We start from the raw sequence: 14,865 nt of genomic DNA, 5'->3' as shown, positions 1-14,865 counted from the left end.
TTAAATGCATTGCTTATTCTCATATATATTTATTTTAGGATATATCTTAAGGGTATGTGGGATTTGAGATAGATTATATGTTGGTATTTATTTTACGATGCTTTGGGTAAATCCACTTACTTTAAGATGCGTTTCCTTTAATATGTATCCAATCTATGTCTTTATTTTAAGATACGTTACATTTATGATACATTGTCTGCATGTATTCATTAAGATGTAATAGAAATATGTGTTCATTTTAAGATGCAATGTTTGCATTTGTGCATATTAATATGTATTCATTTTAAAAAGGGATGGAAAAATAATATGTTACGGCGTCTCACGTTAGTGTTTATTAGAAAGACGCATTGAACAGATATATTTTATTTAAATGGATTTAGGTATGCACGTACTTCTCTGTCTTTGTTGATTGATTTTTATTATAAAATACATTTAATGTATTTATTTAAGATCAGTTTTTACAAGCACTCAATTTAAAAGTGTTGAACGTGTAAAATTGTGTATATATATTTTTAATTTGCTTTCGATGTATGGACTTATTTTAAGGTTGGAAGAGCTCACTGCAGGCGACTGAATGGGTGGAGGCTCAAGGCCAACATTAAGAAATATATTTGCACAGAAAATTGTAGTAAATGTGGAGAACAATCTACCGGCAGAAACAATGGAGACATAGCATGCTTATTAATTCAGAAAGGTTTGGGATAGCTGTAGGTGATGAATACACTAAGTGGGGTGATTACGATGCCAGACGGACCCGAGTGTGTCCGGCATCGTTCTGCAATAAGCAGGGGTGCAGATCATCCCTGCACCCCGTGACGGGCACCTCAAGGTACCTGCCACCGGGTGCTGGGATCAACGGGATCAACCCTAGGCCGCATTTGGCGTCTTTGCACCCATGGAGGCCCTGCTGGGGGCCCCCAAAGCTGTCTCCCAATGCATTTTGTGCCAGAAAGGCCGGCACAAAAAGGCAGTGGGAAACCATTGTAATTCCTCACCCAGAAAGAGCCGGCTGGGGGATTACTGCGGGCTTTCCTAATGATGGGAGGACTCTCCAAGCCCGTCGTAAGCCATTCAGAAGACAGATTCGGATTCCCTTCCAACCAAGCCCATAGAAATGACTTGATCGGAAGGGACTCTGAACCTGTGATTACGATGCGGGCAGGGGGGCTCCAACCGACGGTCAGAGTCCTTCCTGCCTGTATCGTAAAAGGGCCCTAAGAATGCAAGGGTAAAGCTGGAGACCTCTTCAAATCTGTTTTAAGAGTACACAGATGTGTAAGTAGGCTTAGCGTTCCTCAAAAGCCTCCTCTTCTGGCACAGACTGTATTCTTAAAACAAAATAGCAAATTGATCCCTTGAGATCTGGGGCTAATACACAGGATGCCACTAAAAAATGTTCCAGTATTATCTCACTGCACCTGCTCTAGCTGTAATATTCACTCGTACCTTACATAAAGGTTGGCATTGTAACTCACATGGTATTTCAAAATATTTGCTGCAGTAAACTCTTATTATAAGTGACCCAAGATTGAAGCCGCTAAACTAAATCAAACTTAAAGCAAGCAAGAGTACATGTTAACATAAGTTAATGGAGTAAAGAATTGTGCATAATATAGATAGATCCCAGAATACTTTATAGAATGAAAAATGTCAATCTCCTCAACTTGCATCCATAGCCTCCAAAAGAAAAACATTCTCCACCCACTAGCCTCTAAAATAAACCCCAAAAAGCAGCAAGAAAAGAAAAGAAAAGAAATGTGTAGGTGCGTACCATACTCCAGACAAGGGTCCGTACCTTCAGACGGATCAAGTCGTCTCGCCCTCCGACCATGCTTGGAGTTGTTGTGGACGAACATGTTGTCGGACACGGCCAACACGTGGCCATCAACACTGACAGTTGTTGACAGTACCACCTGGAATAAGAAAGGCTTGCATTAGAGACATCCTTCAAATGCCCAACCAGTCACCTTGCCTATTCATTCGTGTTCTTTATCGCCTACTAATGTGTGTATGGAATGGCCCATTGAATTTGGGTAACATCGATCAGGAAAAGCCTCTTTTCAAATGGCTAACACAGTAAAGGTCATGATTCATCAAAGATTTGGGAGAATCTTCACATTGTCAATGGAACTATTTCCAGTCTGTCAATGTTACTGGAGAAATAGCACAAAGCATCTTCATCTCTTATGTACAAACCAACAAGGGCGGACCATGGTTTGTCTATCTTATTTGCTTGCAATTATGGTACTAGCATGAGTATGGGTTTCTGAGGAGCTTATAAACGCATGCTCTGCAAGAGCTCAACAGACTGTCAATCTTAATCTTTGAAAATTCAGTCATTATTGTACATATGATTGCAGGAAGTGTCGTACATATTTCAAAACTTTGCAGGCCAATAAAAACAAATTACATTTGCAGTGCAATGCTTAATGCATGTCAATACAAGACAGTAATTGCAACAATATAGTTACACCATCAATTCCTAGACAAGAAGGTATGACATTCCCTGCTGGTCAGGAAACAATATGAGAGTGCAATAACGTAAGTGTAGGCTCACTGGATGTTGAACGTCAGCAGGTGCCTGTGTGACTGACAGGCTGAGGGAAGTGGCTTAACAGGAACCTCTAGGAAATGTTGATGTCTATTGTGTCCTTGTCTACTAACTGCATCTTCCTTGGGCGTGTGAATATTTTTGGCAACAGATATGATAATAGCTTAAAGACACTCTGGTCGAAAAATTCCTCATCACCACTGATCATATGTCGCGAAGACAGAGCTTCCTGTATAGGAAGGTGAACGTAAAGACAACTTTGACAAAAAGGGGCTTTGCAGGAAGAAGCCATATAAGCCTGTCAACAAAATGCCAAACTCTGCAAAGATACACCTCTTCATAAAACATACTGGAGATGACAGGGAAGCTCAGAGAAAATAACTTTTCATATTTATAAAGATCTGGGGTGTTGGATAATCATCATTCCAAAGTAACAGGATTGCCTGTGATCTAAAGATGGTATGCTTCATGGCACGAAGGGCGGCTCAAAGGTGGGAAGCAAGCTTTTAAAACCTCTACATTACATACTGGGTGGCACTTTCAGTGTGAAGGGTCATTCTTATCCCACTTTCTGCTGTCTGTGTGCTTGGCCAAAAGAGAAAGGCCAACAGTGTTAACAAAGGCATAAGAAATGGTTGAGATGTAAGCTGTTTTCAGCTAATCAGTGAATATTGCATCGTCATTGCAGTCTCGATGCTTCCTTCTTCATTGGCTGGATTCTTATGATGCAATAAATGCGCCTTCGGTGAACTCGGCCTAGAATCAGTTTACTCCACCTGATGAATCACACCTTTATACTTAGGCACATGATTGTCTTAAATAAAACACTGAATACATGTGTGTCTCTTGCAACAACTTGCAATGTGCACGAAAATGAAAAAGCAGCATGGATCTGCAGTCTTCTTCAGCCGACACTACACAAACCGCTTTGTTTCTCTTCGTCAATGGCCAACTGTAGTAACTTCGATTTGGCAACAGACCCAGTAAGTCATTCATTTGCAGCTCATCATTTTATTACTTCTCATTGGTGTGGATACATTTCCAGTCGAAACCTTTTTTTCTTGCAATCTGTACTCTCAGATTTTGCGTCCGTGTAACTTTTCAGGAGCCTTTTTTGAGAGAATATCTCAGTTTATGAAGACGGCTTGGAGGATAAGTTGAGTTCCCTCCCAAGATTTGCGCCTCAGAGTAAAAGGTTATTGCGTGTCTCGCATTCCTGTGATCATTAAGTGCTCACTGCAGGTTGGGCGTATGTCGTCATTGCGTGCTTGGGTGTAGGTCTAAAGAAAACGATTCCAGCATGACCTAGTCCTCTGATTCACATGGACTTCATTAGTTTCCATGAAACAATGAAAACACATGCTGTGCTGGCCCATGCAGCCCCTTCCAAGCAAGCTAGAAATGCACCTGAGTTCTTCCAGCATCCGGAAGATTTATGACAAGATGTCACAGGAAATCCAAAGTGGAAATCTCAGCACATATTTCAAGGAGGCGCGGTACTGTGGTTGGATCAGGCAGCTGAAAATAAGGACCCTTGTGTTTTCAAGATGGTGCTTCTGCACACGGCACGGATTTCCCACCCGGAGCTTGGCCACAAGCAAGTCTTCTTCTAAGCCTTCTGAGACACAAGCACTCTCCAGACTAAGTGCTCAGAAACAGAATACAGCCTCTGCACCTTGCATCCTGACCAGGTAAGGGTGAAGAGTGAGGAGGGATTTCATTGTCGTGAGGACAGATCATGTGTAAACTGCACCAGGGCAGAGCACATTTGAAATGGTTCTAGGCATCGACTTCAATTCACCAAAATGCCAGCGGTAGCAGAAGTTACATCATGTGTCATTTTACCACAGTGAGATCACAGGAAGTGATGCCAAATCACCTTTGACATAGACGTCTCTTTCTCATATGTTGGCATTTATTTTGTCTCTCCTGCTGTTACTTTCTCTCTCTTCCTGCTCCTCCTTTATCTCAACTTTTTTCTCCTTGCTCTCATTATATCTCAGGGCTTCCCTCTCTCACCTTACCTTCTCGCATGCTTTGTCTATTTTTTCAGCTCGCTCTTTTGACTGTCTCCCACTCCTCTTACTCCCTTGTCTATCTCTTTCTCACCGTCTGTCTCAATATCATCTCCATTTCTCCTCGCATCTCTCAGTTTCTTTTCTAACCTCTCTGTCTTATCACCACTTTCTCTCTCTCTCTGCTTCCCTTTGATGCTCAGTTGTCTATCACCGCCAGGATCGCCCTCGCTCTCAGTCTTTGCAATCTTTATCTCATTGCTCTCATACATTCATCCCCTCTCACTGGCCCTCTCCTTTCTCTGCCTCTTGGCTGTCTCTTTGCCACCTTTTAATGTGCCTATCGCCTATATCTCTCACTTATCTCACTCTCTTTAATGCCTGTGTATATCTCCATTGCCTGTCACCTCTCTCTGATGTCTCTTTAATCCCTCTCCCTCTCTTTCACTCACTCACACACACACCTTGGTCTTCCTGCTTCTCCTTTCATTATTTTCCCTATCTAGTATTCCCCCTCTCCGCTCTCTCATTATCTTGTATTTAGCCCTCACATGTTCAAGGTGTGCAGGAGACACTGAGATGCACAATGTAGCTGAGGGACACAAAAAGACTGACACTGCCCTTATCATCTCAGAGGCCAGGGGTTACAAGGACAGTGCCGAAGGCAAGCCAGGGGTCGCAGCTGTGACTCCTGATGACCCCTACCATGGTTCTAGGTAGTTTTGCACTGGTGTCGCCAGATTAGCAATGACAGTTACACCGAAGACTAAAGGAAAACAATGACATTTGCCCTACCTGACCAGTCAAAAATTATACGTTTTTCCAGTTGGCCAGCACAAACATAATTTCAAATCTTGTGTAAAATTCTCCGGCGCCAGTACAAAACTGTCTGTCACTAGTGCAATTTATGTCACCTGACCTGTGAAGAGGGCTCATGAGAAACCAAGGTTAATGCTAAAATCTATGCTTTGCCTTATGTGATGTGGGAGGCATGGTTCAAGGAATTCACACGGCTCATGCAAAATTATATTGTGTCTATATTTCCATTTCCTTTCACATAGTAACAAGGCATTTTTGTAATCTATTTATTGTAATCTGGTGCCCGTTTATAGCCATTTGAGGTTTGCATATCAGGGCAGTTTCCTGCAATGGTCTCAATGTAGAACCAACTCTCTGGAGAATGACAGACTAACTAATCTGGCATCAGTTTCTGTGTATCTGGGCAATGTCACCAAGACTGAATCACATAAGTAAAGAAGCCTGCTCCAGACGTGTTCAGTATAAAAACCTCAGAAGCAACAGCTCTGTGGGTATTAACTATACTCCACACTCTAGTAAGTGACCACATTTATTCTTTCTATAGCAGAATTTGGTTGGATGTGAGAAGTTCTAACAATTTGGTCGGTCAATAGGTCATAAGTGGAATGGCCTGTGGTTCTGACTCCCTGGGACTTTCCCTTATATTGGCCATCTGACCGGTTTCATAAAATGCCTTCTGTTATCTGGAGCCATAAGATGATGTTACCCAGCAACGGTGCCTGTGGCAATAACATAATGCTGCTTCCCCAGTATCCAACTTCGGCTGCACCAAACAACTGTCTGATAAACATGGTTGATGGTGGCTGGTATCTGCTTGGGATCTTTTTATCATCTTTAACACCCTTGCTACTTGGTCCATTCTATGGTTCACAGTCCTATCAACACATGATCACACCACAGACATAAGTGGTACTTCTCTATTTGAGATGCAAACGTTAAGAACCCTTCATTTGCAGCACAGCCTGACAAATCCCATATGCTGGAAGAATAGAAGAGTGCTTTGTTCCTATAGAATGACACTTTAACCTATCTTGTTAGCACCATTCCTTGACAAGTATCCACGACATTCTACTTTCATACTGTGTCATGCACAAGTAATGTAAGAGAAGAGCACAGAAACAGCGTTTACATCGACATGGTGTGATTCCTTTACTGTAACGCCCAGTACCTGCAAGAGAACATAACCACTGACTGATGCATCCCTGAGTGGTTTTTCTATGTCTTACTGAATGTCTGAGGTATTTGTGGCTCTGCAAGTGACGAAGATAGGCTGGAATCGGTGCGTCTTTACATATAGCAATATTTTTCAGGCACATTCTCTTTTGAAGGTTTGTCAATTTCAGTTCAAATTCCAGATTGATAGATCTACTTGGTTTGACCAATGGTAGCCTTTTGGGCCCAAGTGTTTATTGACTTCTTTCTTCAAAGACAGCATATTTGGATTATACAAGGGTCAATGATAATCAAGGAAAACGAAGTCAGGTTACCCCGGATATATGTACACCGCACACCACAAGGAAGTCTCAGTTTACAGTGATCCAGGAAAAACCATGAATTTGCTACCCTAAGCCAAGGAAGGTTGAAAAACCACACAGACGACCCAGTACTTCAAAAAGTAAATTGAGCAAAAGGGTCAGAAAACATCAAAAATGGATTCATGCCAAAAGAAGATCCCTAATAGACGATTATACCTGACCAATCAGGACTTCAGTGGGGCCTACGGTCACATTAGATCATGGTGTGACTCACCACTGACATATATGGGAACAAATTAGAGTTAGAATCCGACTCAACAGTGAAATGTTTTTAAACTTGCCCCAACACTCTGTTGAATGTACATAACGTGGCTATTAACTTCTCATGATATGTAAACATCAACCCTGGTGGTAACATGCTTCTGTCTTTATTGTAAAGGGCATGCATACCCTTGGGTGAAGTGTGCTCTATAGAAAACTCTCGAAATAAATAAACACTTTATTGAAATTAATTTGAGGCACCAATCGACCTGCTCTGAGTCCCATTGATGCAAAGTGAAAACCATTAAGTCGTGCTCCAACATCTCCTTGTGATACATTCGCAATAATGTGGCGCAAGCTCGAACTCGTAGTTTAAATATGGGAAGGCAATGTGGCAGAGCAGAGGACGGCCCGGGACCAGGGTTCGATTCCCGGCGCGGCAGGTTTCTGGACCAGGGTCAGCGGACTCGATAATTCTCTCGCCTCGGTGCCCACTCTGATCAGCGATCACACTCGGCAACTCTGGGCATTAGCTTGCCTCATCTTCACTAACGGCCCCACCAGACCGCCGGGGATGCCTGGTCTCACCCTGGAGATACCCATTAAGGGACCATCTCTCAGGGAAGCCAGGAAGGGTTTCGCAGCGGTCGAAGCGCCTTGGGACCCTCCGGGTAAGTAGTGCGCTATATAAATGCCTATACATACATACATACATACATACATACTCGAGCATGACATTGACATGTTAGGGAGGATCTTATTCAATACCTCACTGGAGAGTTTTATGGGCAATGAGTGTTATTTCTAATTCATACTTAAGTACGATGGGTCCAATTAAGGATGTGAACAAATTCTCTAGCCACGATCAAAGTGCTGCTATCCTTGTTTAGCAGAACAGGCGCAAGAAGGGCTCTGCTCCTCATTTCAGAGAGCTGGTAAGAGTGGCGAGTCTGTCCCACTGAAGAATATTTATTGAGCACAAGACCTCCGCCCCTAGTTTACATGCATAGGCCTTAACAAGAGTTCTGATCCCTATTAAACACCGGGGGTGCAGGGAAGGCCACACTGCGCAATGAAATGGCTTTGGCACAATTATTTTTTAAAGAGGGAAAGAACTGAAATTGGACATTTTCATTTCCAAAATGAGGCTCAATCTCGTTTAAGAGGGAAAGTTGGCCTGCACAATACTGGCTTTTATTTCCACACGTTATGCTATTTCTCGGGGAGGGGGAGAAGGGATTGTGTTTTATTGCTGCAAGAGTTTATGTTGTGTAGGTAGAGAGCGCACTTTCTCTCGAAAAACTGTGCCAGCTATAAAAATAGTCCAGTAAGTAAGAGTTAAACAAATGTGTATTACAAGGGCAGGGGAAGTGGAATGCACATTCCTCCATGGTCTCCGGCTCCCAGGCCCTCCCCTTGGCACAAGCCAACTCCTTTCCCCAGTGAGCATTTCCTGGGTCAGGGAGGCTGACCCTCCTGCATCTGGAACCAATCCGTCAACTCCTGACAACTTCCTGAAACACCTCACTCCATTTCCTGCCCCTCGCTCCCTCTCTCTCGCTCTGCCCCCCTGGTTTGCTTCACTGTTCCAAGACTGCAGGCCCCAGCCCAAGAGTTAGGGGGTCAGACACAGTTAGGCTCCAAGAAACACTACACAGGTCGACCTCTGACATTCGAAAATCTTTACATCTTAGCTAAACAAATCAAGGTCAACATTTCTCACCATTATCTTGTTAACTGTTTACATGCATTTGGCCAGCGTTCACATCAACACATCAATCAAAGCCCAACATGCCTTCTCAAGACTTAAAAATTGAGTTTTTCAGAAAAATGCAAGCTCACTGAGGGAGTATTTAGGCAGTTTGATGTGGGCTTGGGAGTGTGTTTGTGTGTATGTTTGCGTGTGTGTTTGTGAGTTGTATGGTATGTCAGGGTATGACGTGGTTTGGTATGTTACCTTACTTTATGTCAGTAGCTTGCAAAACGCGCCATGCGTCCTTGACCTTGGCGGCCTCAAAGGGACACAGCAAGGGTTTGGGGGATCTATTTAGTGGCAATTAAGGAGGGGACTTGTGGATTGAATGAGCATCCCCAAAAATGCTCTTACCTCACTGACTGAAGATGCGGTAATGTATGACAGGTTGGCAACTTTAGGTGTGTGGGTTGCTGTACAGTAAGGTGAGAGCAAAAGAGCAAGATGGCGGAAAGTGCAGTGAAGGAGACCGCGAGATATGAAGATGGGAGACTGTAGCAGATAGTAATGAAAGTGTCACTTCGAGTAAAAAGTTGAGGTACCCCTAAGGTAAGAGAGTGAGACAAAGAAAGAAAGGGAGATAGAAACAAGGGAGAGTGAACGAGAGGGAGAGAACGTGTGTTTGTGTGTGCATGTGTGCATGTGCGTGTGTCTGTTTGTCTGCTTGCTACAGATTCAGAGCATGTTATGGAGATTCAAAATCAAAGTGTGGGGGGGGTGGAAGGATGCCAGCTCCTTAGGAATTTCAGAGGAGCCTGAGGCTTACACCTTCTTCTCCTCTGGGAGCTTCTGCATTCAGACCTCACTGATGTAATCTTGTAATTTTGTGGAACCTCATGTAAAGCGCTCTAAAACCTCCGGGTCTAGCCAGCGCTATATAAAACTCTTAAAATAAAAATAAAATGACAGAGGCATTAACCTGTTGGGCTCACATGCTGAAGAGGAGAAAGGCAGGATGTTTCCCTAGGTTCTCTAACTTTTTGGAGGGCAAAAGTTTAATGCTTCCAGGACAGGAGCTCTTGTTGTGCTGGAGACCATGCACTGGCACTCGTATTGCCTACGGAGACATGAACTAGGCTTCCAGGGTGTATTATCTCAACATATGTTGCCTGATCTTACTCAACGGTTGCTCTAGACTCTTGGCTCAACATAGATACATCCATGGCACAGACCTGTAACCATCTCACTCCAAGATTCCAACAGATTCTGCTAGGGAAATCTGTTGGATTCTTATGTGGATGAATGTACGTGTGTGGTGGACTGTATGTGGGTTTTGTGGGTATTTGCACCTGTACAAGCCCATGGAAGGTTTGGCCTCCCTGGTTGGAGCTTAGGTTCCAAACACCACCGGTCTCTTTCGACAGCCATGAGTTCATCACTTCTGAAAGAGACTCACTCTTGCCCCCCCACATCCTATGACTTTGAATGAAACTTTTTTTTATCACAGACTCTTCAATTCTCCCAGGGGGGGCTCTAAAGAGGGTCAGCAAGCAAAACACTAGAGCAGCGTGGCACAAGCACCTCTGATGTTAACTCCCTATATCTGCCTAGGATGTTGTACGACTATGAAGCGTACAATATTAGGGCAGATAGACAAACTGACAGACAGATGACTAGGGACAGCAAGGGAGATAGCGAGAGAGAATTTGTCATAGGAACAGTCATGCTAATAGGAGAACATACACATAGAACATATATTTAATATAGCTGTAGCTTTATATTGCACCCACAATGCTTTGCAGCCACTTGAGAGTGCTCTCTGTAGAGTAGAAACATGTTACATACATATGGCTGCTGGAGGAATGTAAAGCAGGCAGGACATGCACGTCGTTGCTAAGCAAGAGGAACAGATAAATAACAGCTCCAAGGGTCACATCACTCAGTATGTATTTACATGAACCCTGAAATTCCGAGCCCTACCTCCTCCCAGAGTGGGAGAGTTCCCTGTGTCCCCACACATCTGTGAAGCTCATTACATTCTTGATGTCTTTACAGCCGTGAGATGGCTCCTTGTGTCAACGCTCACAGTGCAGACTGGTATGTGGGAGCCTTTTACTGCTCTCCATGATGCACAATCCGAAAGAACTTTGTTTACACACTCACTTCTGGTCCTACATTGAGACTTTGGGTCCCCCTCGCAGCCCACCTTGTGTGCAGTTTGGGTCAGACTGCAGTACTCCCACTGCACTAGATTCGAAGAATGGCTGTATTTGCTGCAGAGCTTGCTCATGGTTCACATGAAAGATACCAGTGTTGTAGTAAAATTGTGGAGTTGATGGAGTCCACCACAGTGTTGTGTTATTTTGTAAAGGTTGTGAAGGTGGTAATTTGCTATCTTTCTTAATATTTTGAAGAAAAAGTAGATTAAGTATTAGGAGACAGCTTTCTTGTGATTTATTTTGTGTCTGCGTTGGCTATTTTCCAGAGCTGGTTCCTGCGAAAGGGGTAGAGTTTCAGCTGCAGCTCTTATGTAAATCGACTCAAAGTTATTCACCCAATCACAGCCCTGGATCATTAACCAAAGAGCATTACTTGACAACAGTCAACCCCAGATTGGATGGTGCATTAACCTGCTGTATTCCTACCTTCCCAGACATTTTGATCCAACAAACCAATGGTCTTACTAACCATTTGGCAAGCAGAAGAGAAGGGGCGGGATCAGAACGCCAAAAGCAGCAAAGCCAGCCACACATTAGCTAAATAGCATCCATCTTGGTAGATTGGCAGTCATTCCGAGCCTTTCATAGTAGCCAGTAGTTGAAGCTAAGTCTTCTGAATTGGACATGGATCTATTAATCTACTGAACAGTAGTGGAATGTCCTCAGTGAAATAGTCTAATTACTCCTATGCTGATGAACTTGTTGTTTGCAGTGTGTGAACAAATATTTTGATGTCATCAGGCTCTGACAACAGATTTGTCCATCTAAGATGCCAATTAGAAAGTGACCATGGGAGTACCATCTTCACCAGACACTTCTCTATTCCTCAGCTTGCTGTCCAGAACCTATGGTGATCTGGTGCTTTAGTCAGTCCTTTACGCACTGCAATTTCCAAAGTGCATAGGCTTGCAAGAGTAAAGGCAAGGGCTGTAGAATTGGTGTACCAGTGACACAGATTCTTACCTGAGGCTACCAGCTGGCTCCATCTTACAGTACACATTTTTCCAGAACGGGTGTTCCCATTCACAAATCACTGTTCCATTTGTGTTTTATCAACTGATTCCACTGAACTAAAACAATACTAGAACTCCCAGAATGCATTGATGTATTCGATTAAAAATCGGGACAGGGCACCCAGCAGGCAACCCTAGTCATACGAGCAGCCATCATTCGCCAGATGCCCTTTCTTATTGTTCCCTTATTGTAGACAGTAGGCGCAAAATGTAGCACCACAAACATAAACCTGGTAATTCTCCTGTTCCCCTAAGCACACAATGAAAGCGAGATAGTGGCAGGCCTTCCTTACAGGAGAGACTTCCAAATGCACACCTCACACTTTGGCATGTGATGTTTTTTTTCTTTTTATTTATGGCCCCGGTATTGGCCATACATCAGCGCGTTGAAACCAGAGGCCGCTTTAACTGCCAAGCAGCTGGGCCACCGTCCCAGGAGCCTGGCTGCAGTGCAGGGAGCGCCGCGCGCCTGCGTTATTTATTTCATTTTATTTAAAGGGTCCCTGAGCACTTTCGAATGAGGTTTTCATTTGCTTTTTATTCCTTTGGCTAACAGAGCACGGAAGCAGGGTTAAGGGTGTCAGCGCAGACACCTGCTGCCTCCAGAGGCAGGCGCACTCGTAGGAAAGCAGAGAAATGGCAGGTGTCTGGTGCATCTAGGAAGAGCAGCGGGCTGGGGTAGAGTCAGCCACATTTCAACCTTTGTCCCTCCCACACTGCTTTCCGTACAACGCACTGGAATGAAAGGTTTAGACAGGGATTAGGGGTTATCTTGTCCTGCCTGCTCCTAGCACCTCGAGGCACCATAGGGATTATTTGAACACTGAGCCTCAACCTGAGAAAGTTGTAACGCATAACTTACAATTGAAATCCTAAGAGTTTTACTAATCTTAATAAGCAGAAATAGGCAAAGAGTTTTCCATTTAATTTTTGGTCACATAGAATCCCATTTGTCACAGATATACAATGATGAATAAAAAGGTGAGCAAATGATTGCATGAGTCTATCATCCCCACTCTGTGATCTCAAGCAAGGCAATTACTCTTCTGCAATGCTGCCCCTTTCTACAGTCGACCGACGGTGCTTCAAGCACCCTTTTCTGGCAAAACACAGCACAGCAGTCCCACCCAACTGCTTGAAGGTGCAGTCCAACTTCGGAAGTGCAATAGAACCCTAAATATCATGTCTTTTGATATGTTGGCTCAATCTGGGATTGGGCCGGGTCTTAGAAATTATATTTTCTAAGGTAGTATGCTTTACAAAATGATCTGATGATGAACAGAACTGCAACGACATACAAACATGTAGAAGGGAAAATAACAGTTATATTTCTTACCTGGAAACGCCGCATATCTCTGGGATTCCCAGCTGTTTTCAAACAATTTTGATTGCACTTGAGAAAAAACTTTAAAAAGAATCTGCGAAAAGACCAAGACAAAATTTGTACCATTGTTACTCTTTCCTTCTCTTCACAAAGTTGTATTTGTCACAAAGCACATGACGTAAATTCCAAGAGCTTCATGGGGAAGCTACAGCAAGAACATGACAATTTCTGTAGCTGCTCCAGAAATTATCTAGCAACTCTAGTATCATCAGAAATATACGTCAGGAAATACTGTGCCCATCCCAAAATGCTCCTAGAATAATGGGGCATTCTGTGATTACTAGGGTGGTCCCTAAAATATTCCAGAATGAGCTATCTCTCACACACGCACATGAACACAATAGGGTCATCTCAAAGATATGTGAGAACAAAGGGTCTTTCAAAAAACTGGAATCTTCATACATAATCTAGGAATGCTGGGGCCAGCACAAAAAAGCATCTTCTGCATATTATGGCCAACTTCAATACTGAGGTCATTGCAAAAGAATGCTAGGTATGCTGGGGCTATCCCAATTACATTTCAGGAATATAACCACCCCAAAAAATATTCATAGAATTTAGGTGCATCTAAAACGCACACCCCAGGAGTTCCATGGCAATCCCAAAAATATGTTGGGAATAATGTAACCTCCTAAAAATAGTTCAATCTTTGCAAATCTACTTCAGAAATAATAGAATTAACTTCAAATAATTCTAAAAGAATGGACTTTTAAAAATCCACTTTTGAAATACTAGGACCATCCCCACAATTATTCAAAGAAACCAGGAATTCCCCAGCCTCTACAAACACAGTCCGAGTGAGCCAAGAGCCTCACAAAAAGAATCTTGGAATACTGAAGACATTTCAAGCACAATGTGGGACTACTAGTGATTCCACAAGAATATGCTGGAAATAAAGACACATTACAAAAAATGATTCAGAGATCTGTGGGGTGGAGGGTCATCAAAACAATGTATCAAAAATCACTTTAAAAAGCTTCAGAATGTCTTAAAATGCATACAATTCTGAGATTAACGTTAACCTTTTCTCCACACACACCCTCACAGCCAGCCACAACCATGGTACATGATGTTGCATTTGTAGACAAGGCCTCTTCACGCCCTTCCAGTGCAATGCTTTGCAACAACACAACTGTATGATAACATGATTTACAAGAAGATTCTCCAATGCTAAGTGAATCACTGAAACTGTGCTGGTGGTCACATCAATCTATAACAAAGCCAGAAGACACCACAACTGCACTGTAACATAATTTGTGCTTTAATCATTACCCGCTTTGACAATATTGTATGATATCATTTGTGCCGTAACATCACCATCATACCAAGGCATAATGCAGAAAGATGACATAACTACATTTAGGCTTCACCTGTGACCTCATCATAACCAGCTGTAACAAAAACAAGTGACCCCACAATTTCACCAGAGTTTAGC

General features: G+C 43.1%; 1 protein-coding gene across 3 annotated transcripts in view; it reads right to left on the bottom strand.

The window, feature by feature from the left end:
• EBF2 (EBF transcription factor 2) overlaps nucleotides 1–14,865 on the bottom strand; it is a 202,899-nt gene that overhangs the window by 25,026 nt on the left and 163,008 nt on the right. For 2 of the 3 annotated variants that reach the window (XM_086943527.1, XM_086943526.1), the window contains exons 7-8: nucleotides 13,383–13,464; nucleotides 1,772–1,913 (exon numbers count right to left, since the gene is read on the bottom strand). In XM_086943527.1, coding sequence (XP_086799653.1) covers nucleotides 1,772–1,913; nucleotides 13,383–13,464 — 224 coding nt within the window. The remainder of the gene's footprint in view (nucleotides 1–1,771; nucleotides 1,914–13,382; nucleotides 13,465–14,865) is intronic. The other variant, XM_086943528.1, reaches the window with a different exon arrangement.

The sequence above is a fragment of the Lissotriton vulgaris genome, chromosome 11, assembly GCF_964263255.1.
Source record: "Lissotriton vulgaris chromosome 11, aLisVul1.2, whole genome shotgun sequence".
Classification (NCBI taxonomy): Eukaryota; Metazoa; Chordata; class Amphibia; order Caudata; family Salamandridae; genus Lissotriton; species Lissotriton vulgaris.
Note: the sequence above shows the minus strand (reverse complement) of the source record. Positions and strands in the feature narration are given on the sequence as shown.